The 24,459-nt window shown below is 36.8% G+C and overlaps 2 protein-coding genes and 1 long non-coding RNA gene across 4 annotated transcripts; 2 read left to right on the top strand and 1 right to left on the bottom strand.

The window, feature by feature from the left end:
* Nucleotides 1-2,094: 2,094 nt before the first annotated feature.
* LOC124384833 lies at nucleotides 2,095-4,239 on the bottom strand. Its single transcript, XR_006925629.1, has 3 exons — nucleotides 4,067-4,239; nucleotides 3,512-3,783; nucleotides 2,095-2,228 (listed from the first exon to the last, which is right to left on the bottom strand). It is a non-coding gene; the product is annotated as an uncharacterized LOC124384833 (long non-coding RNA).
* An 88-nt stretch (nucleotides 4,240-4,327) lies between these two features.
* On the top strand, nucleotides 4,328-8,979 carry gapdh (glyceraldehyde-3-phosphate dehydrogenase). The gene is made up of 12 exons (XM_046847779.1): nucleotides 4,328-4,437; nucleotides 4,902-4,947; nucleotides 6,581-6,680; nucleotides 6,784-6,890; nucleotides 6,971-7,061; nucleotides 7,168-7,283; nucleotides 7,433-7,514; nucleotides 7,629-7,780; nucleotides 8,107-8,185; nucleotides 8,332-8,415; nucleotides 8,534-8,631; nucleotides 8,715-8,979. The coding sequence occupies exons 2-12, from the start codon at nucleotides 4,925-4,927 to the stop codon at nucleotides 8,782-8,784; spliced, it is 1,002 nt and encodes a 333-aa protein (XP_046703735.1). The 5' UTR covers nucleotides 4,328-4,437; nucleotides 4,902-4,924; the 3' UTR covers nucleotides 8,785-8,979.
* Nucleotides 8,980-10,740: 1,761 nt separating this feature from the next.
* iffo1b (intermediate filament family orphan 1b) lies at nucleotides 10,741-23,823 on the top strand. Of its 2 annotated transcripts, none has more exons than XM_046848039.1 (9): nucleotides 10,741-11,994; nucleotides 14,845-14,905; nucleotides 16,693-16,788; nucleotides 17,252-17,392; nucleotides 17,721-17,908; nucleotides 19,100-19,220; nucleotides 19,696-19,785; nucleotides 19,859-19,989; nucleotides 20,842-23,823. In XM_046848039.1, the coding sequence occupies exons 1-9, from the start codon at nucleotides 11,087-11,089 to the stop codon at nucleotides 20,924-20,926; spliced, it is 1,821 nt and encodes a 606-aa protein (XP_046703995.1). In that variant the 5' UTR covers nucleotides 10,741-11,086; the 3' UTR covers nucleotides 20,927-23,823. The 2 variants fall into 2 exon arrangements, with proteins under 2 accessions (XP_046703995.1, XP_046703993.1); XM_046848037.1 differs by having other exon boundaries at nucleotides 10,744-11,994; nucleotides 19,693-19,785.
* Nucleotides 23,824-24,459: the final 636 nt, after the last annotated feature.

Genomic DNA, 24,459 nt, shown 5'->3' with positions numbered 1-24,459 from the left:
TCCCGGGCATGTCTGTTTTTATTTATACGTTTGGAAGTCTTAGGAAGAAGATTCATAAAAGAAAGTCTTGACTAATAACCACACTGGTTAATAAATTGTTGCTTCAAATATAAATGTGCAAATATTTCTTTACATTTATTTATTTATTTCTCTAATTAAATAGTCTGCATAATCTTCATTGGAAAATTATATTTTCCCTTATTTCCACCACATTTTCTCACTTTCTATAATGCCACAATAACTTCTCATCATGCGATTTATCTCATTTGTTATTTCATACCTTTAACCTGTTCAAATGGCAACCAAACTAGGGATTTAATTTAAACTATTTCAAAATATCCTGTCATCTGATGTCATAATATCCTTTCACCGATCAGAGTTGTTTCCTTTTATGATTCCTTTCATTTCAATCTAAAAAACATAAAATACGAATGTGATTTTTGGGTCATATATATATATAAAAGGTAGAATTTATAAGGCATGAGATTTGGAATTTTTGATCCTTTGGTGCATGTTCTACTGAAATTAAGAAACTTATATCAGTATGCTGAATTCAAACAAAGCAAACATTCATCATTATAATTAATTAAGATTTAAAGTGGTACAATATAAATTATTTTAATGGTAGATATTCTAGATGCATCCTAGATTTTTTACACTATTCAACTAATGCAGTATTTCTAATGAGGCAGTAGGGTCAAATGACCTTGTAATGCTGCACTGCTGGAAATGATCCACTTCCCCCTGTTAATTGTAAAGTGAGTTTTAATTAAGACTTTAAGCTACCCTATTGCATGATGGGAATTTAGCATTTTGACTTATAATCAAATCATCCACTCCTGCTCTCCAGCTCTGGAGATTGGGTATTTCTGGTCCACAGTGAGACCTTGACATTATTAATGGGCGGGGCGATTAGGTCGTTAAAAGTAGGGGGCGTGGCTAACGCGCCACGCCAGAAATAAAACCTGGCCGATCTTAACCTTTTCCTTCACTCACACTAGTGCATAGACAGACAGAGGCCTCTCACAGACGGCAACTAATTCACAAGACCTGCTCAGTAGCTAAATTAATGGTTAAGCTCCTTTTTTTTTGCGTTTCGATGCATGACGTAGCTAATAATTAAGACTCTTCGGCTTCCTGGGATTTTGAATCACGTTTGAACACAATAATTGCATTTGTTGTGTAAAGATGAACGCTTTATGCCATTAAAGTCATGCTTCTTTCAATCAACAGTTTGTCTTTAATCTGATATTTTATTGAAACAACATTAAAAACCTATAAATAACCCATAATCATAAAATTGCTCAAACAAGTGGTCCAGACTGGTTAAATAAGACTGATATTGATTGATGTTGAGATTTGATTGTGCTAACCTGATTAGAAAAAGTTATAATAGTCAGTAAGAAGGTGTAAGTTTACTTCCTGTTAATAACTGCTGCTATGATTTCAATTCTATTCAAATAAAATGACTATGGAATGACTATAAGAAAAGCAAAACTGCAAAAAACAGTATACAGTTACTTATTTCTGATAAAATAAGTAAATGTAATGTATTTCGATAAAAAAATTGCTTTATTATTCTGGCTGATTTTGCACAAAATATGAATTTCATCCCTTTGATTAAGATATTTTATAATGAGAAGGGTCTGAACGTTCATTACCCTGTTCACTTCTTGTTTTGTTTAATCCTTTGCTAAAGGCCACTTTTAAAATCGAAATATTGCACTTTTATTAAAATCTAAATGCAGTTTCTCTTACCAATAGGTGGCACAATTTCTAAGGTTCAAAACCGCTCAAAACCTGTCTGGTCTGCTCAGGGTGCACTTTACCCCATGCTCAGAGGCTGAACTCTGAGCTCTCGTCCACATAATATAGATAACAAGCACATGGCTTCAGAACAAACAGTTAATCTATAACACACTCAAATACACAGGCAAGACTGGAGAGATATTAAAAATCGACAAGGTATAAAGACTTGGTAGCAGTGATATATAACATGAAAGACAACTTCCTGTTAAGATAAAAAGGGTAAATCTTCCTAATCGCATCTGACATATGCACATAAATTGAATGCATGTCTGAATTTACCGAACATGTTTGCTTCAGCTGTCATGGTGCCTGATCCAAACACTCCACTGGAGCAGATAACTGCATATATAAAGGGTGTGGGGTCGGCCTTTGGGTATTAGATTATTTTTAGCTTGCCCCTGACCCCTCTCCAGCACATTCTGCACAGAAGAGTGAAGGGGGAAACCAGAACATACAAAGTGCACATTAACATACATGGCCAAATCTTATATTACAAACAAATGCAAATCACAAGTACACCACAAAAGAAATATGTCTAATTATAAGGTGTATTTCATTAATATTTGCTATATAGAGATGGAATCTGCTCTAGATATGTTTTTGGGAATAGATCACTGTTCATGGTGCAGGTTGGCCTGATATTGTTTAGATGAATTTTTAGAAATTAGTTGGTGTTTGTTTACATATAAATTATACATTTTTTAAAGTCTTGTAGATAAAAGGTTAATCTTAAAGTAATTACATACAGATTGTAGGACTATTGTCTCAGATGTAGACATATGTAGAGACACATATTTCAAAGCAACTTCAGAAATAATAAAGCTAATGCATTAAATGCAGATTTTTCTCAGTATCATTTGTTGTCATTTCTTTCATATTTTGAAATAAACCTCCTTTAAAATGCTGATTTGTGTTTTGCTTACAATTGTCAGAGTCAATTAATTAAAAAGTTTAATTAAAATGAAGATTTGCATTATGGTATTTTTCCAAGGTTGACTGAAATTTGACATGTAAACTGGGATCTGATTCTTTTGTTCATACTTTGCCTCTGGGAGGTTTAAACATTGCATTAGATTTAAAATTGTATTGTGAACCTGTAATTAATCTGTTAAATTAACAAGAGTGCAGTTGAGTGGACAGTGGTATTAGTTTTGGTGCAAACTGGAGCTTACTAGCTAGTCTCCTATTTAACACACCATATGTGTTGAGTTTGGCCTTTTCCTGATCTGTGACCTTAAGATCACTAAATGAAGCCAGAAGGCAGAGGGTTTACAGTGGAAAACCTTGTCAGCAGCAGTGTTGACTTCATACGATACACTATAACACCTGTGGAGCAAACCCAGTTTATTGAAAACAGTCTAACAATCTATGCAGGAATTCAATTATTTATTTTAACTTCAATAACTTTAATAGAAAAAATAATCCTTAAAGAATTTAAGCAATCATTTTTTCATTGTAAAATTTCTATCTTGTTCAATAAAGACATTCCATTAACACAATCACAACTGTATACAGGATACAATCAGGATCAAATTTGCTTATAGCTTATATCACTTTTCTACAGATGAACCTCCTATTCAAAATTGTACACAGAATTGCATGCAACAGACACAGACATACATTCCATTGCATGTTCACTGGTAGGAGCTTGACCAGGGCAGACCTCTCAAGGACATCAGTGTGAGCCTCCACATATACTCACAGGATCTACTGCAGGGATGGAGACATGCAAGAGAGGACGGATGGCTGATTAAAAGTGAAGGGTCATGGTCTTTCTGGTAAATGTCACCCACTCACGAAGAGAGAGATTTGATCCCCTGCTCCGGCTCTCTTTCAGTATCTGTCTGAGGCTTGTGAGAAGGTCAAAGTTAGACAAGCAAGCTCACTTCAAATTGCTCTCTCTGAAGACTGATCTGATGTGACCAATCAGAGTTGTTTCCGTTTTAGATTCCTTAGATATTCTTACAATCCAATCTAAAAAACATAAAATAAGAATGTGATTTTTGGGTCATATTTATAAAAGGTAGGTAATTATATTAAGGTAATTTATAAGGCGTTGGATTTTAAATTCTTGATCCGTTGTTGCATGTTCTACTGAAATTAAGAAACGTATATTAGTATGCTGAATTAAAAAAATTAAGAATTAATTAAGATTTAAAGTGGTCTAATATAAATTATTTTAGTGGTAGATATTCTAGATGCATCCTAGATGTGATTTTTTTCACACAGTATTTCTAATGTGGCAATAGGCAATGACCTTGTAATGCTGCACTGCAGGAAATGATCCACTTCTCCCTGTTAAGTGCAAAGTGAGTTTTGACTTGGACTTTAAACTACAATATTGCATGGTGGGAATTTAGCATTTTGATTCATAAAACCCCTTAATTACTGCATTATGGGGTATAGATTTTCGGTTCGGAAATAATCATCCACTCCTGCTCGCCAGCTCTGGAGATTGGGTATTTCTGGTCCACAGCGTGACCTTGACATTATTAATGGGCGGGGCGATTAGGGCCTTAAAAGCAGGGGGCGTGGCTAACGCGCCACGCCAGAAATAAAACCTGGCCGTTCGTGAACTTTTCCTTCACTCACACTAGTGCAGAGACAGACAGAGATCTCTCACAGACGGTAACTAAATTGCAGGAACTGCTCAGTAGCTAAATTAATTGTTAAGCTCCTTTTTATTTGCGTTTCAATGCATGATGTATCTAATAATTAAGACTAATTTTGTTTCACGTTTGAACATGATGATTGTATTTGTTGGGTAAAGGTGAACGCTTTCTGCCGGTAAAGTCATGCTCCTTTTAATCAACATTGTACCTTTTTATACAAAATTAACGTGCATATTTTAATTTAGCTTGGTGAACATGCTTTTGTGCTCCACGCCTCCAAAAAGCTCTATGGAAATAGACTTGTAATCAGTGTTTCTGCAGAGAGAGAATGAGTGAGAGTGCGGCCGAATGCCGCATACCAGAGAGTCCGACAAGTTCACTGTACATTCAGCTTGTACTTTGTACACTCGAGATTCTGTCACTGCGACGCAGTTGTTCTTGTTGCACTTCTGGTGTCTAAAATCTATTTTTTTTTTCCAGAGGACAAGACCAAAGCAGACAAAATGGTTAAAGTCGGAATCAATGGGTAAGACATTAAATTGCAGTTTATATGTAGGCCATAGTAGACTGCAAAGTGGAACACAAATAATCAGAGGAACTGCTGCTGTTTTAAAATGTTTTGATTTTTTTTAGTCTAGTTTTGGTTTATCTATACTAATATTTCATTAGTGTAACTTTAATATATATTTATTTTATCCCAGCTTGGCAACCCTCTGGAAAAACTGCTTTCCACTTGTGATGTACTGAACTTGCTTTTCATAAATTAGCTTTTAGTTTCCTAAATTGACCTTTTGGACTTGTTTTGATTGATTTCAGGTGACCTTTTTTTTTTTTGGTGGGTCAGGTGTTTGCTGTTCATGTCGTCAGTGTGACGTTGGGTATCTGCAAAGCTTATCATGCAACCACTGTTTGTTTGAAGGCCAGTTTGCCTTTGAAATGTCTGTACCCTCCTCCAGAAAACGTGCAATGCCTAGCGTATGGATGTACGGGCATATGACTAGACTCTAAGATAGCAGCTGTTCTATGCTGAATGTAGCATGTATGATGAGAAATGTGAGCCCTCTTCATAGCTTGGAGGTCACTGTGGCATTCTTGTACAGTAAAGCCTGACCAGCAAGGCACCAGAATTATCTTGGGCTGTCCAATGAGGGCTCTTAAGTGCCATTAGAATGAGCTGGACAAACTAAAGCACAAGGGCTTCTGGAGCTGGTTATTGCTTTTGGTTGTAGGCACAACCTTAATATTCAGGCTTGCTTTAGTGTTTTATAGGTTCCTTTTTTATTTGTAGTTGCTGGATTTATTCCCATGTTTAGTTATTAGTGTACATGTTAACTTTCTTCCTACTCTAGGACAGGACTTTAGTCAAGGGAGTATAAATTGTTGCAAAATTCATGCAGTTGATTTTTATCTAATCAGACTGGGTTGGCTTTTTTTTTTTTCCTTGTCCTGGAGAACTGAACTATGCATGGGGCCTAGAAGAGGCTTATTCTTTCACTGATTGCCATGTTCACTCAAATTCTACACTTATTTCTTATTTTGGCATTGTCTATAAAGCTCCCTATTGCAATTTAAAACCATGAATCTGTTATTGTTCTTAGACTACCCTTGACCTTTAGTAAATTCGAATGTGTTGCCATCTAAAACTACAGGCACAGCCAAGTATGGGGTCTGAAGGTAAAAGGGGTGTGAGCTAGTCCGGTGGTCGGCTGGGGGGGGAAATGGGGAGTTCTGAGTCACTGGTTTTGATGACGCAATGCTTCTGCCATCTAGTGGTTAGTAGAATGTCTGCAGAAGTTTAATGTGCTGTTTGGTTTAAAGCTTCTTATGAAGTCTTAAAACCTGTAGCAGCTGATTTAATGCTTTCCATTTAAATATACAAATTAATGAAATACCCCTTTCTTTTGAGTGCCAGCTGCACCTTCTATTGTGGCTAGCTTACAGCACAGACCATAGCAGGTGATCACTTTACCATATATAGTGTGGTTAAAAATGGAACTTCAAGGCATAGGCTTGATCTCCTTTGTTACTTTAGTTTTGAGTAAATCAGCTGTAGATAGCTTGACCCCTAAATTTTCAAGCAAGTTTGCTTAAATTGCAACATTGGTTTAATTAACAATTAAATCATAATTGTACAAGGAGTTAACGTGTCTTAATTTCAGATTTGGCCGTATTGGTCGTCTGGTGACCCGTGCTGCATTCCACTCTAAGAAGGTGGAGATTGTGGCCATCAATGACCCATTCATTGATCTGGATTACATGGTGAGTGTCAACCTTGCCAAGGTTGTTCTGTGATTTCTTCAGTCTTAAGTGTAAAGGTTGTAATGTGATGTATGCAATTTATGTCCTGTTTGTCTCATAATAGGTGTACATGTTCCAGTATGATTCCACCCACGGAAGGTATAAGGGAGAAGTCAAGGCTGAGGGTGGTAAACTGGTCATTGATGGACATGTAATCACAGTTTTCAGCGAGTAAGTTGGGGTTTTTATACTAGCTGCATAAATCTGCACTTTTATCCCATTTGTCTCAATCGTGTTCCTTGTACTTTCAGGAGGGACCCAACTAACATTAAATGGGGTGAGGCTGGTGCTGAGTATGTTGTTGAATCCACTGGTGTCTTCACCACGATTGAGAAGGCCTCTGTAAGTGAATTTGTACTCTTCAGCTGCAACTTGACTGAAATTACTGCATAGTACAGGTATTTATATGCTTCAGTTCTTGTTGGTGATGCAAATGTTTTCTCCTTAGGCTCACTTGAAGGGTGGTGCCAAGAGAGTGATCATCTCTGCCCCCAGTGCTGATGCCCCAATGTTTGTCATGGGTGTCAACCATGAGAAATATGACAAGTCCCTTAAAGTTGTCAGGTAAATGTGCAAACAGTATCCAGTAGGGGGCATGCTTTTATTAGAAGTGTGAACATTCACAGCTTGTCTAATGCATACTCTTAAGGAGTTACTTGTACAATGAAATTGGACTGAGTGGTAAATCATTAGTTCTTTCTCTCACTCTACAGCAATGCCTCTTGCACTACCAACTGCCTGGCTCCTCTGGCTAAGGTCATCAATGATAACTTTGTCATCATTGAGGGTCTTATGGTAAGCAGATATAGGCACTAATCACTTCTAGATTATCATTTCCATCTAGAAATGGCATGTAGTTTACAGTCACTTTTCCCCTGTGTTGATCTGAATGTAATTCTCCTGTTTCAGAGCACTGTCCATGCCATCACAGCCACCCAGAAGACTGTTGATGGTCCTTCTGGTAAACTGTGGAGAGATGGCCGTGGTGCTAGTCAGAATATCATCCCAGCTTCCACTGGTGCTGCCAAGGCTGTGGGAAAAGTCATTCCTGAGCTTAATGGGTCAGTTCCACCATACAACTTTTCATCCTAAATTCAGAATGTCAGCATCTATCTTAATTTAATCCTTTACTTCACTTTAAGAATTTTTTTTTTAAATCATGGCTCCAAAAACATTTTCTCCTTTTCTAAATTTAGCATTACTAAGAATCATGAGCTCTTTCTTCCCCTTGTGATTGTCAAGTTTCTATCCTCTCCTTTCCTGTCATGTCTGTTTTTGTTTTATATAGTCTAAGATGAATATAGTTGTCTGTACTTTGATTTACTAACAGCTGAAACCTAATTCCGTGTGTCAATACACTTGGCCAATAAACCTGATTTTGTTTCAGCAAGCTGACTGGTATGGCTTTCCGTGTCCCAACTCCCAATGTGTCCGTGGTTGACTTGACTGTCCGTTTGGAGAAGCCTGTGAGTCCATCAGAATGCTTGTACCTCTTAATACATTTACTTGTCCAGTCTGTAACTTTTTTAAATCTTTAATATACTTTTTTATTAGATATTTCAGGAAGTTGTCAATTTCTTTTTTTTTTTTTTTTTTTTTTTTTGCTTTGTAGGCCAAGTATGATGACATCAAGAAGGTGGTGAAGGCTGCAGCTGATGGCCCCATGAAGGGTATTCTGGGATACACAGACCACCAGGTGCTGAAGAGTTATGATTTAATGTATTGCTTGCCAAAGTAGTTTAACTTGAACACTGCAAGTTTACATGCTTCCTCTTTGATATGCAGACCGTCACTCTAACTTTGCTTTCTCACAGGTGGTGTCCACAGACTTTAATGGGGATTGTCATTCCTCCATCTTTGATGCTGGAGCTGGAATTGCCCTTAATGATCACTTTGTTAAGCTGGTCACATGGTATGTATTGCAGTGTAGTTCAGTTTTTTTTTTTTTTTTTTTTTTAAAAACAAGAATGTACAGTGACCATTTCTCTTTTCTAGGTATGACAATGAGTTTGGCTACAGCAACAGAGTCTGTGACCTGATGGCCTACATGGCATCCAAGGAGTAAATTCCACCTGTCTTTGATGGCTGTTATTCTCCCAACTGGTTACAAACTACCTGAAGTGCAATGCTTTAAGTTGTAGACCAATTCTTTTTTATATGGAAAAGCTCTGTTCTGTTTGTGTGAGGGTCAAAAATGGGAAAAAAATTGAAGGCATTAGTCTGCTAAAATGTGATTGAATAAAAGTCCTCTGTGAGAGAACTACTGACTCGTGTGGTACATAATGTAGATAATTGTGATTACTTGCAAGTTTATAGTGGCTTTATGCTCTGCTCTTTGTGAGCAGAGTAGATGGTACTTCCCTGATCCCAGATCACTAACTTTTACCCCCCCAATAAGCTTGACAAAGCCCTGTAGTTTAGACGAAATGCGGTAGCCTGTTGCATTATCTAGCTCCATCCTAAATGAACTCAAGTGTTTGAGTCTTAATTGCATTACATAAATCTGACAAACACCTGGTTACCAACCTACATACTATAACAAATGCCCAAATTTCATCAGTTGCTAATGTTGGTTAGTTTAAACACTACGAGTGATTCAACAGTGCTTTTGTGCCAACAGATCTCAAAGCTTAATTGTTGAGCCTATTAGTGATTTACCTTAGCCTCAATTTTTCATGCTAATTGGCAAAACTAGTTACCTTGCATAGCTTTTTTTTTTTTTTTTTTTTTTTGTAAACAAGTACAAGTTCTCCAGTGTGGTGTGTGCATGCTGCATCAGACTTGACCTTGGTAATGACAATTTGAAACATCAACCTTGATTCTAGTCCAGTGTAAAGGGAAATCATTCCTTAGTGCTAACATTTGAAATTGCTTAATCTCTTGCTCTTAACAGAAGTCACAATTGCCTCCTGTGATTTAATTTCTACCAGGACCATTTAAACTCTAAAATGAATACTGGAATCCATTGACAAGTTTTTAATGTTTTACTTTTCTTATTGCACAGATTATACTATAGAAGTGATGTGAAGGAGATGCTTTGCAGCAAAAACCCTTAAGACTCTAGTTTTGCAGTTCATGCTCCAACACTACTTAATAGACCTCCACATAGTTTGCGGTTTCCATTGAGTAACAGGCTTAAAGGGCATTTCTTGGGGGCATAACAGCAGAATTGGATCCAAATACCTGGTGTAAGAATGGAATGTTCAAACCTCTCCAAACTTGTCCAGAAATTACTTGACATCCTTAAAAAGATGGGCCTTACCAGTCTGCCATAGATTTTAAATACTTAGCCACTATGTAACAACACTTCTAACAGTAATAGCTGTACAATATTACAGCTACTGATATAATTTTATATGGCATTTACTGTCTGTAAAACCTTTGTTTTACTGTCTATATAAATCAACTTATTAAATGATTTGCCAGACTTCCACAGACCATTGCTGATAAGATGATGGACTCTGCACAATGCCACAAATTTATGTTTCTAGCAGGCCGTATATCAGATAAAGCAGCATTGCTGTTCCACAGTTTCGTTTTTATTTATTTTTTATTAAATATTGCTAAACTGGTGGGAATCAGTGATTTTTTTTTTTATCGTGCTTATATATTTACTTTTTTAACTGGTCAAAAGAGCCAAAAAACAATGAAAACTGTCTTACTTAAATAGCTTGCTAAAGTTTATTATAAATTATTTTAGTCATTTTACACGTATTTCCTTTAAGATCTATAACAAACACCTGTCTCTGTCACGCCCCTATCCTCCCCTCCCCAAAATACAAACCACGCTACGTCAGTCTGTGATTTACCGTAAGTACGCTTGTAACAGGGTTTCCAGCATTTTCATGTTAAAAACTATTTTTGGAATATTGACACAATTTTATATACATTGCTTTAATAATAAGTTATTTATACTTAATAGTTAATAATCGCCTTGTTCTGTAAGTAAGTGATAAAATAGAATTTGTAAACAAATGATTTGACCGTCTTCTAGGTGTATTACGGTAATCGGGTTTCTAAGTCCTCCGCATTTATACTCAAGTAGATTTTCATTGTTGGGTAGAAAAGCCGCAGGAAGGACATGCCAAGATTTCATATTTAATCCGCTACATTTCCAGGCTTGTTTTTTTTTCCTCCCACTGTAGCTGCCTTTTTATTACAATCATTGCCGGTATTCATTTGTATTTACTTCTTTTCTTTCATCATAGTGCTTGTTCATCAATCGTCTTCCATTCAACAAGCGTTAATAGGTTTATTTTGTTTTAGACGTTTACACGTGTAGTTCACGATATTAGTTTATTTGACCGATTTATTTGTTTAAAAAAAGTGCCGCTTTTGCTTCGTTAAGTCTTGTACAGCCGCCGTTCATGCCAGATCTGCAGCGCTTCAGTTTCCCGTGTGGTATGAACCCGTTGTTGGGCCAGAGCTTGTCTTCTGCTCATCCACATCATACGCACGGCTCAGAAATGCTCGGCCATCTGGACTCGCCCTCCTCTGTGCTCCCGGAGACTCCTCACTCCTCTATTCTCCACCTCGGGGAGCAGCCCGGACTGATCCCTGACGGCATTGGCCAAAGCGGTTTAGTCTATCAGCCCATCGCTCCCTCTCTGCACCGGGCCGTGCCGCCTCCCCCTGCAGCCATGGCCTTGCGCAATGACCTGGGCTCCAACATCAGCGTCCTGAAGACCCTCAACCTGCGCTTCCGCTGCTTTTTGGCTAAAGTGCACGAGCTGGAGAGGCGAAACAAAATCCTGGAAAAGCAACTGCAGCAGGTGCTGGAGAGCAACGAGCTCGCATGCGGCGAGAGCAAAGACACCGGGGTGCAGACCGGATTTATCGGGCCTGTTCCCCTGCAATCCCCAAACACCAACGGCTCCATCAAAAGACCGACTACTTTATTCACACCCCCACTTACGACCGTGCTGAAACTCTTGCCTTCCGCTCCTGATTCGAGCGCAGCTCTTGACTCGTGCGCGCCCAGCAAAGCGGCCGCGGCCAACACCAATAACTCCAACAACGCACCTAATGTGAACGGTGGTGCAGCAAGAACCGACTCGAACCCCTCTAACCGCCTTCTGCCTGGCACCATCTGGTCTTATAGTCCAAGCAGGAAGTGGCCCTCGAACTCGGAACCACGGGTGATCACCAGCCCTGGAGTGTCATGGGTACACCCGGACGGAGTCGGAGTGCAGATCGACACCATCACCCCGGAAATCAGAGCCCTCTACAATGTCCTAGCTAAAGTAAGACGGGAGAGAGACGAGTATAAACGCAGGTAAAAGTCAACGATTTAAATATATAAATAGCTTTATGTGCATTTTTTTACATCTGCAATGAAACATTGGTTGGGTTTGTTTTGTCCGCTGAAAACCTAGTGTGCTTGGGTGATGCTTGTGATCTGCCCCTCCTGAACACTGCATAGTGCAGGGCAACACTGAACTGAAAACACAGACTAGCATGTCAGATAACTTATTTTCCCAGACCTAATGATTTGTCCAGTACAGAGTCATATGAGATTGAATAAGTAACGGGCGCTGTCCATGCTCCTGGTGCTGAGGCTGAACCAATCAGCCTAATCTTTCTCCATTTCCTGTTTGAAAAATAAACAAGCTAAGCACTGGGTGTGAAAATTCCAGGCAAGGTTGTGTACAACTTCATCACTGCATGATGTTGAAATTTTAAGTGCAGAGCACGTTGTGTCTCGTAAGTGCTTGTTTGCCTCTCGTAAATCATTTCTCTTGCACTTTGGTAAATTTCATAGCAACGATGGCACACCAGTGTTGTTAAACCAACCCTGAGGTTATTTTGTTTGTAAGGTGTATGCAGCTGTAACTAAAATCATTATAGTCTACACTTTACAGTCCAAGGGTCAAGAAAGAGTCAATTTTCTGTAAAATAAAAAAAATTAATTCTCCATATACCAGGATGTAGGAAAATGGTAATTGGGGCAGTGTAGTTATCAAAAGTCACAGTTCTGGCATTAAAAATACCGCCCAAAAAATTTCAGCACACTAACTCTTGTAACTCCACTTTAGTGCATTGATGTGTTTTAAGATGAATAACTGAGTAAATAGCAGAGACTTGTGGGGGGATATTTACAATACTAAGGCCACAAAGCTGCAGTATATAAACAAGCTTTAAAATCATTGCAATGTTTTGTATGTCCTTTCCTCACAGAAAAGTCACATACACTTCACAAATGATTCAGTGTGATTTTGACTAGTATGTGATCCTGTGAAAACCACATGCGTTTGAAACTGCAATGTGTGAATTAACACAAACACGTGCAACATCTTGTGAAGGGTCTTATAAACCACATGTAAATTTTATGTGTGAGGACTTAGCATTTTCACCCAAGTCAAGATTCCCAGAGGACACAACAAATCACGTGATCCAGATATTTATTTTAGGGACATATTATTAAAAATGTAAATGATGGTGCAACAAATAAATCTACACTGCAATCATCATAAAATCTAACAATATCACTGCAACATTGCAATTATTATGCATGCTGTAAACAATAAAGATTTGTCCAGGCCTGAAGTATTGAAGTATAAAAAAAACAGACAATCTCAGTCAAATGAGAGAAGCTGGTATGTAAAAATAAATCTACTTCTAGTTAAAAGCAATCTTTGATTATTGTGAAATTATTGCTCATTGCCGCAGGTAAACATAAGTCTTGTGTCCTGGCTTGTCCAATTAGGTCTATTTTTTTTTATCTGCAGTCATACCCTAACAGTTTTATTCAAGGGTGGAAAGTCATTCACCTCACCATCTGTAATCTGGCTCATGGTTTATGGCACATGAAGACATGTCTAAATTTGACTTTTGAGTTTTATACTCCCATGCATGTCCCTGCACTGTTTAAGAATGAAGGTTCACTCTGTCTTTGTATTGCTAAGTCATTGCAGGATTATTTATTCACAGCACTCAAATTCTGACACTCGTTTCTGTCCTCTTGCTTGTGTCTGAGAGCTCTACACTGCATCTGCATTGCAGGTCACATACTGGCACTGAGATCGCACATGTTCGTGTCCTTTCTCTTTTTGTTTCTTTCCATTGCTTCCTATCTTTCACACACACCTCACTTTCATCACTCTGTCAGTAATTGTACTGTATGTTGGCACCTCAAATTTGCTTGTAATGTTTACTGTTAGTTAATTCTTGCAGTCTATGGAGGAAGCCTTACTAAGCTGAGGCAGAACTGCAGTGTGGTGCATTTTAAAGAGCCCTTACGTAAGAGAATGGCAGAACGAGAGAGAGAGAGGGTAAAGAGAGAGCAGGGGAGCAAGTGAGAGAGCTGAAGGCTGGTTCTGTTCTACTCTGCTGCACACTAGTACTGTGAACACTTTCCAAATAAATCATTAGAAGTGTAAATCATTGGAATAATTATTCCCAATCATTAATAAATCATTGGAAGTGTGCAAGCTCTCAAATCATCATTTGCAAAATGCACACAAAAACACGTCGCAATCTATATAGTTGATATTGTGACACCGCCCTGAACACCAAGTGCCACAGTGCAGTATATAAACAAGCTTTAAAATCATCGCAGTGTTTTGTATGTTCTTTCCTCACAGAAAAGTCACATACACTTCACAAATGAAGATAAAATGTTCTGTGTGATTTTGAGTAGTATGTGATCCTGTGAAAACCACATGCGTTTGAAACTGCAATGTGTGAATTAACACAAACACGTGCAACATCTTGTGAAAGGTCTTATAAACCACATGTAAATTTTATGTGTGAGGACCCAAGTCAAGATTCCCAGAGGACACAACAAATCACGTAATTCAGATATTTATTTTAGGGACATATTATTAAAAATGTAAATGATGGTGCAACAAATAAATCTATTCTTGTTATTTGTTTAAAGCACACTGCAATCATAAAATCTAACAATATCACTGCAACATTGCAATTATTATGCATGCTGTAAACAATGATGATTTGTTCAGGCCTGAAGTATTCATCATTTGCAAAATACACACAAAAACACGTCCCAATCTATATAGTTGATATTGTGACACCGCCCTGAACACCAAGTGCCACAGTGATATTGTGCTTGTTGTGTATACTGGTCTTGTCGAGATTCAGTGGCCTCTTTATGTTTTTATTTAAGATGGGAGGAGGAATATACCATAAGAGTGGAACTTCAGCAGAAGGTCACAGATATGCAAGAGGTGAGAACATATGATATCTGTCTTATCAAGTATTAGTGTTCTATTATTATCCTATCTGTTTGTCCTATTATTTTTTCACTCTTGTAACTATTGTTTTCTAAAGGTTTAAATAAAAAAATATTACCCTAGCCTAAACTCCACCAGGAGGCCATAGGTTTATTTATAATAATCATAATTATTATTATTATTTTTATTAATAATTCTTATTGATATTGTTTATATGCAAATATGGACATAAACCATGGGATTTATCAAAACTAAATTGGCTTAGATGTTTGTAGATTTTACCCACACCACTAACAAAACACCCACAACTGAAAAAGCTTGACAATTAGTACATCATGTTAATGAATGCAGAATGACTTAATCATGCTTTGTTGGATGTTGTGCATTAAGACCTTCATAAAGAACATATTTTCAGAAACCAGGTTTATGCCTGAAGTGGCTTATCAGTGTATAATAAGCATTAATCACTGATACTGATCAATTTAGACCATTAGCTTGATCTTATGTTGGAGTGGAAGACGAGGTGGACAAATGTAATATCTTTGCGTATTCAAGTTTGCTCCTATGATTTAATCAAACAGGTACAGGTAATAAAATTATTAGAAGTAAAATTATGACATTGAGTTGAATGTCTACATACCATATAATGTGGGTGTGTCTGTATTTTAAAAAGCACTAAAAAGGCACATACATGGAGATAAACAACTGGTAATTATTACTATTATTATTATTATTATTATTATAATTATTATTGCTTACACCGTTAAGGATGTGCCCATTCACAGTCTAAATAATATGCAAAATATGTGATTGAGAACCTTTTAATTTACTATATTGAAAATAAAACATGGGACTGTTTATCACTACTGAGGTAATAGGAGGTTATGGAAGGAGGAAGTGTGATTGTTGGAAAGATTATCTAATGTAATTTAATGTTTTAATTAATTTGTTTGACAAAAATGATTTGATCTTCCCCACCTAAATTTGACTGCTTTTTAACCTAACATGTGCTGTTCTGTGCCTCTGTAAATCCCCAGTGGTTTGTTTTGATTAGATTGAATGTGAAGTCATACACATGTGACAGGGTTACAGCATAGTTTAAGAAAATATATTGTGGTGTGTTGTTTTTTTCTCCTCACCTGACAAAGTTTTGGTTATTGTGTTGACTATATAACAGCCTAAATCCATTAGATATAATCAGTGTGAGATTGTAAGCACATTGAAAGCCAGCAATAATGGCTGCAGTGTCAGGTTCATTTGCCAGTATATTTATTTTACAGTATATGTTTTTGAGGATCAAATCTACCAGTCAGCAGTCCTTAGAGATCAAATGCTGGCTCTGGAGATCTGGATGTATGTTCTAGGCATACAAGACAAACATTTCAAAAGCTGATCTGTATTTGCAGTTTTATCTATTAAGATAATGAGTTTATTAAATCTTGCTTATTGCTGTTTGGGTTTGTGTGCTTCATCTTGCCTTACTTTTACTCAGCATTGCTCTCGTTTTCTGTGCCAGGTGTGTTAGTCAGTGTCCGATTTCCTCTCATGATAGTCTCTGAGCATGATCTGTTTTAGCCTGTTTTAACTCATGACGAATAAACAAGGTATGCGGGTATGTTGGCTGGTCACAGCTCCATTCGGTGACTATTTATAGAATCTGCCTGAAAAATCTGATCTAATTTACTGTTTTGATAAAAATGCTGTCAAACTATTGACTGAATACTTAATCTGTACAGTAAATATATGTTTTCCTGTTTTGTATTTTGTGTGTTTGTGTGTAGGATCTGCAGGAGAGTGAGGTGTGTCAGGATGAGCTAGCCCTGAGGGTAGAGCAGTTGAAGGCAGAGCTTGTCCTCTTCAAAGGTCTAATGAGCAATGTGAGTGCAATTCACAAACATGTGCACACATGCTGACCTATTTTTTCTTTAACAGAGACAATCTGTTTGCTGCGAGGTGATCATTTACAAGCGTTCCCCTTGTCCCAGCTAATTTGTTTGTTAAAACTACATATGTCCTTAAAGTTTTTAGGGTAAAGGGCAAAGCCGAGCAGCTTTTTTTCAACTATGAAAGGGAGCTAAGGTCTAAATGTAACTAGCAGGTAATAAGCACATTTTTGTAGGTATTTTAATTTACTGCCTAATGAAGAATTAGAAACTACTTTTAAATAGTTGAAAATAAAATTAAGTGTTCATGCATTCTGGATTTTATGACTATTTCGTGGGTAGACACAGTTATAGTAAAAAAAAACAAAAACGCATTTGATTATACCATTGTACAATCTATATTTTTTGCCGTAATTTAATAACAAGTTTGTATTCTCTAAAATGCACACGCACACAGAACCTGAGTGAGTTGGACAGTAAGATCCAGGAGAAGGCTATGAAAGTGGATATGGATATCTGCAGACGCATCGATATTACAGCTCGTCTGTGTGACCTGGCACAACAGAGGAACTGTGAGGATCCCATCAAGAGCTTCCAGGTTTGAACACACTCATGCTAACTACTAACACACTACACACCTCTCTCTCTCTTGTCAAATATTATAGAATATTATATTAATACGATATATTTATAAGGAAGCCATTTTAAGAGCCTCATGATGGTCTTTTCTGGCCTCTCACTGCTTTCCTTCGCTTCTGCCGCAATGCTGGTTTGCTTTTGTGCTGATGTTTCTATTTTGAAGGCGACGTGTGCTGAATTATGGGCAGACTGTCGAGCAGGTCAATGCTATTACCATTTTTCAACCTGGGCTCATCCTCTGGTCTCACCTAAAGCTTAAAAACATTTTTGGGTACTTTCTCATTCAGGTTGCCAGTCCACAGTCTTCCATTAGCTGTCGTCCAAGAAAACAGACAATCCAGCCTGCTTATGGCAGCGAGACTGATGAGCCGACCAGCACCTCAGAAAGTGATGGGGGTGGAGTAAAAGAAGAGAATGTGGGCACCACCTCGGCTACTCAGATCAATGAAGAGATGCAGAGGATGCTGAATCAGTTGTAAGTTTCTGTACTATGTCCACATTGCTTTTGTGGTTCAAGAGCAGTGCCTTATGTAACTGTCCGCATTCCCAGGGGATAGCAGCCGGCCAGTCGGTTGAAGTGTCTATAAACCCTGTCCAGCAGTGAAGCACTGCTGAGTATCTAGCATATTAAACTCAGATAACTGTAGATGTCATTTATCTCTTTAAGCATCTATTTGCAAAAAATCACAGTTGTGTAAAAAGAATTGTACAGAATTAAAATTGTAATTTTTATTGGTTGATTCAATTCATTTTATTTGTATAGCGCTTTTAACAATGAACATTGTATCAAAGCAGCTTTACACAGATAAAAAAATTAACTGGTGGGCTGCACATTAGAGCAGTGGATAGTGTTGGTGATGCACAGGGTTTCAGGTTTGATCCTCTGCTCAGGTTACGTTCCGTCAGAAATCTCTGGGCATGTTCTTTTCATGTTCATGCCCATTTATTCATCTGGGATATTTTCCTATGTACCACATCCAAAAAAACATGACAGTAGGTGGATTTGCTAAGATAAATTGCCCCAGGTGTGAATAAGTGTGTGAATAGGCTGGCTTCCTATCTTGGGTGTAGTCCCATATAACACGCACTATTCCTAGGACATGATCTGGCTCCACTGCAACCAGGATCAACAAATGTTAATGAACGTAGAAATTTTTAAAGGCATCTTTGATTTCAGCACAGTGCAGCACTCTGTATTACTCGATATAATTATACATTGATTATACCAGTTTAAATTGCCAGCATTACAATACCACTGATGTCCTGTGAATGCAGCAGTATTCCACTTTAAGCGTTTTCGAACTACTTTGGAACCACAAATCTGAGAACATGAGCATAAACTATGTGCCCTTCATGATGTAAGAACTACTGGATTGCTGTTCATGCAACAATAAAAAAACAGCTGAATCTGCTTGAAGAAGTACTGACTGGTCAATTCTATTTGTGATTTAACAAAAACTCATAAATGGCTAGCAACTCCGATATGCACAGAGACCGAGAGACTAAACATCCTTCCCATCTAATGATTTATTTATATATATATATATATATATATATATATATATATATATATATATATATATATATATATATATATATATATATATATAAAATGATCCTGTAGATCCACAAAGGTGATATACACGTGTGTGTGTGTGTGTTTTAGGCGTGAATGTGAGTTTGATGATGACTGTGACTCTTTGGCTTGGGAGGAAACTGAGGAAACGCTTCTGCTTTGGGAGGATTTTCCAGGAGCCACTCTGACCACAGACCCGAGTCATGGTGAGGTAAGATTCATACTGCTGCTTCCTCATCGGTGGACGAGAAACAGAAGTAAAAAATATTGAATTTCCATATTATTCCATAGTATATTTTATATAACACAGACTCTATAGTCCTAAGATCCTAATCTCTTTTGTGACTTCTACTGCCAAAAAAAAAAAAAAAATAATTTACCAACACACACACACACACACACACACACACACACACACACACACACACACACACACACACACACACACACACATGCCTTCATACACACTCACATACTGGTTAAGATAGTGGATGAGTAACGTGTTGCCAGTCATGATGTTATATTTATATCATCGAAGGGTGAGAGGATTGTGATTGCATTGGTTTTGCATCAGTACTACATCCCCCTTGCTTGTGTTTTATCTCTATTAGCTGCCATAGGAATAATACGTTTCTGATGTGTTATTGTTCCCCTCTCTCTCTCTCACTCTCACTCTCTCTCAGCAGGAGGAATGTCTTGAGAAAGTGATCAAAGATACAGAGTGCCTATTTAAGTCTAGGGAGAAAGAGTATCAGGAGACCATTGACCAGATTGAGGTGAAGAAAAGAATTTACATTTGGTTTTTCGGGTCTATCTATCTATCTTTAATATAAAAACTCTTTTGTTCAGTTTGAGCTGGCCACTGCTAAATCTGACATGAACAGGCATTTGCATGAGTACATGGAAATGTGCAGTATGAAGAGAGGACTGGATGTTCAGATGGAAACATGCAGAAGACTCATTACTCAGACTGGAGAGAGGTAATCACACATACATGAACACAAATATATGGAGCCACACATTTCCTATTACTCATTATGGAGAAGAGAGGTAAAATAATAAAATAGTCTGTATTTTCGGTTAGGAAGCCGCTGCTGGTTGATTTTAGATTGTAAACCAGTTTGTGTAAAAAAAAAAAAAAAAAAAAAATATATATATATATATATATATATATATATATATATATATATATATATATATTATATTATATTATATTATATTATATTATATTATATTATATTATATTATATTATATTTATTATATACACAGAGGCAAGCCTTGTATTACCAGACCACACCAGGAACTAATTACTTAAATCTTAGGAATTATCTTCTAAGATGGCTTCCAGGTTGATATTTTAGGTGTTTACTGCCACCTACTGCCTACTTATGTTTCAACAACACTGAATCGGTCAATAGTCTTTGAAGCCAGACTTGTAACATTTAATGACATTTGATAATTTAGTTGTCAAAAATATGTTACCAGCTACTTAAAAAAATATCATCTAGACGATATTGTCTTTACCACACAATTACACTTGCTCACAACCTTTTTTATCAAAACGCTTCAATGCGCTGTGCATCACTAAAGAATTTTTGGTGTGATAATACATAACAAATAAGTTTCCAATCTGAATAGAGTGAGATTTGTAATTAGTAATTTAATTAGTAATTACATTTTAAATTAAAGCATTTTATATTAATATTAATTGGCTTAAAAAAAGTAAACAATTCAATGTTTAAGATCTTAAATAATTTTGTTTTATTTATTTTTGCAAGATGAAAATGAATGATCACCCTTTTTCTTCTCGCCCTTTTATCCCTGCCTTCAGTGATTCCTCATGTCCTGGCCCTGGTGGAGGTGGAGAAGCGAACGATGGGACAGGAACAGAGAAGACTGTTGAGGAAGGAAGATAATAATTAACAGCTTTATAAAAGAGGGAAAAAAAGCCAGAGTTGCAAATCTTCTCTTGTCTCACTAATATACCTAAGCCATATTTAGCCCACATTTTCTGGTGCAACACTGCTTTTCCCAAACACATGCTTTTCCCAATGAGTACTTAGTAGACCAATAAATATATTTAAAAAAATCAGGGGCAAAATTAAATCAATATTACCTCAGCAATTTTGCAATATGTGACACTGACTAACCCCTGATGTTCGTGATTAAGTCTGAGACCTGACAATTTCACTGATCACTGTATAGTGGCAGAAATTTGGGATGTATTTTAATGGAGAATATTTCAAGTTATATAATATTTGTTGTTAAGGACACAGTTCCTACAGCAGTATCTGTGAATTCAGGATCGTACCTGGGATTTTTTTTTTGCTGTATATACCACTAGTCTAATATGCACCTCATCTGTAAAATATTTCATCCTGTATGCCATAATAGGAAATGTACTCATAGTCCTGCTAATATCCATATGATCATAGCTCTGTTTTGTGCACTGTGGTTATGAAATAACTTTGCATATGTGACACTAAAATTCATCCCCAGTCATCACTCTCCACTAACGCACCATTTTTTTTAACAGAAAAACGCTCGGTTAAACATTATTGAGAACAATTTTCTGTCACTGATATATAGACTGACCTGCTTTGGACTGTTATATAATCTAAAAGGAAATCATTTATATTCTTGCAGTCATCTTTTAAATCTACATAACAATTGATCTCAGCTTTGAGGGCATCGCTTTAATCAAAAGACAATTTTGATAAAATCATTTCTTCCTTTTACAATTCATAGAAAGGCTGGTCAATCAATTTTTATTTTTAACACCAGCAAAGTGATTTATACCTCATCCATCTAAATGTAATTCGAGGAAAATATTACTAAATCCTATTTGCGATTTAGAGTAAAGGCTGAACTCACACCGATCTCTGTAAAGTGTTGAAATCTAGATTCAAACTATTACTGTGTCCTCCTAAAATATACCCAGAATGTCAGGCATTACGCAGTTTACCAGATGGCCACAAGTTTCCAGATTAAGAAGTTCTGATGTGTGTGTATATATATAGAGAGATATATATATATGACGCATAATGTCTAAATCGTCATATAAAATACTGCTAAAGGAAATGAGTCTACATGATGTGTGTGGGTGTGGGTGTATGCATGTTTTGTACTTAAGTCTGATGTACTAATATGGAATTGAAACTGTATTAGAGTTAGAACTAAAATGCAGAATGGGATACCGCATAATTTGGTTTCACACAGTCCAACTGAAATAAGGACACCAGAATGGTTAAGGATAGATCATTGCTACCCCCAGATGCTCAGGACCAGTAAATTGCTGGGTTGTATGTATATGATTGTACATCTACATCTACAATCATCTACATAAAAATGTGTATGCAAATGAGATCAGCTTATAGAGAAAATAAAAACTGCTGCGGTCCTTAATGTATTTGGAAGAAAAAATGTGCCAAATATGAAGTGTCAGGCAAAAGATAAGGCTTTCAGCAGTATAGAAAGTCAGGACCCAATGCTTTTATACATGGTGCTGATTTCCATCTTGTAAATATTTGCTTTACTAAGGCAAAGAGTAAAAATCTGTAATATCTGTATGTAAGCTATACGAGTATTGTGCAATAAGAAAAGTGCGAATGGCTTTTAATGTAATGTTACTGACTACGCAGAAAGTTAAAAGCATATTCAGATTTGCTTTGTCTTCAAAACATGTTTTTGTCCATTTTCAGCTTCCGTCCTATCTAGTTCTGTTTTTATTCTTGTTTTAAGTCATCACTTTCTTTAAAAAGCAGATTCACTTAGTCCCAGTTCTTGTGTTGTTAAAAGTGTTTAAAAATATCCTAATTTGAGTAAAGGTTTCAGACATCTCATTAGTATGGCTTTGCAGAAATCTAGCTTGCAATCTTGTACTTTTCACGAAAAGAAAAGTATGACTTTCATTTTGTTTAAAAACAAAAAACTCCCCTATTCTTTTCAAAATCACCTCAAATTATGTTTCTTTAGTTCTCTCTCTCTCTCTCTCTCTCTCTCTCTCTCTCTCTCTCTCTCTCTCTCTGTGTGTGTGTGTGTGTGTGTGTGTGTGTGTGTGTGTGTGTGTGTGTGTGTGTGTGTGTGTGAGTACATTATTTAATAGGAACTTACTTATTGTTTACTGAAATAGATTTAGGTGATTTTATGACCCTAAATGTTTGTTGACTATTGTGTTAAATTTCAGTTGCCTTTTGCACATGTGGAAATTGTGTTACTATTAAAACAGAATCTAAACCAGCTTTAAAAATACTTTTCAGAAAAAAGAAGTAAAATCTTTATGGTGTGTTCCTAAAACTAAACACATGCAAAAGAGAAAAGAAACAAAAACAAAAGGGAAAAAATAAGAATGCTTATTCAAAATGTTGGTATGACTGCTATGATGTAACCTAGAGGAAACCTGTTTGGATATTTAGTATAAAACTGATGGCAATTCATGCTAGTCCACTATCCCTGTCAGAAGAATACTTCCTATTACTTCAATTTAGTTGTAGAAAGTGAATTCGTATTCATTTATTTGAGTATTAGTATGTTCAAGTATTTGGCTGTAATATACAGACTGTAAAGTAAAATCCAGATTTAGCTAAAGAGCAGTTGAACAATATAACAAATAAACTCTTGACCTGGATTATTTCAAGAGGGGTCAAACACTAAGTGCAACATTTTGCTCAACTGAAAAGAAATCTTTTGACAGGATCAGTGGACTCATTAACATGTATGTATCTCAAGGCTAAACATGAGTTGCCTGCTTTATTGAGTGCTGAAAGACTGGAGCTTTAAAAGACTTGAAAAATAAAAGATAATGCTGAACAGAGTGGAGTTTTCATGTCACACTTTGATTCATTCTGCCTTTTCCTCTGTTGTGACGTGTCTTTCTCACACACGAGCAATGAGGTTCGACTGGAAAAAGGTCTGTGTGCGTGTGTTTTTGAGTACAGATGAGCTAAATCTGACCTTTTCTAACGCAAATCTATTGTTCAAGTGGAAAGACAGCACAAGCCTGGAGAGAGTGTGTAAAGTGCACCATTAACAAGACCATGTTGAGAGAAATGTGCATGATTTTACAGAGTGTGTGTGTGTGTGTGTGTGTGTATGTGTGTGATGGGCATAAAAAAAACCCCAAAAAACAATCAAAACACTACATTAGAAAGGACTTTTTTTTTTTTTTTTTTTTTTTGCTAAATCTTTTCAAATTTCTAGTGTTTAAAGTACCATTACAATAAACATGTACAATATAATCTGTTGTGAATGGATTTTATGGATCATCTGGATGCACAGATATAATGCACAGATTTGTGTTGAATGATTTATTTATCTATATCTCTCTTCATTGGGTGCTGTTGGTGCTCGTGTATATTTAGACGATCTTCTTCCCCCTGCGAAATTACGTCATTTATAGACTTCTCAGTCTTCTATATTTTCGAGGTCTCACACACATAAGGAAAAGATC

The sequence above is a fragment of the Silurus meridionalis genome, chromosome 4, assembly GCF_014805685.1.
Source record: "Silurus meridionalis isolate SWU-2019-XX chromosome 4, ASM1480568v1, whole genome shotgun sequence".
Taxonomy (NCBI): Eukaryota; Metazoa; Chordata; class Actinopteri; order Siluriformes; family Siluridae; genus Silurus; species Silurus meridionalis.
The sequence above is the reverse complement of the archived record's forward strand: the minus strand, read 5'-3'. Positions and strand labels throughout refer to the sequence as shown.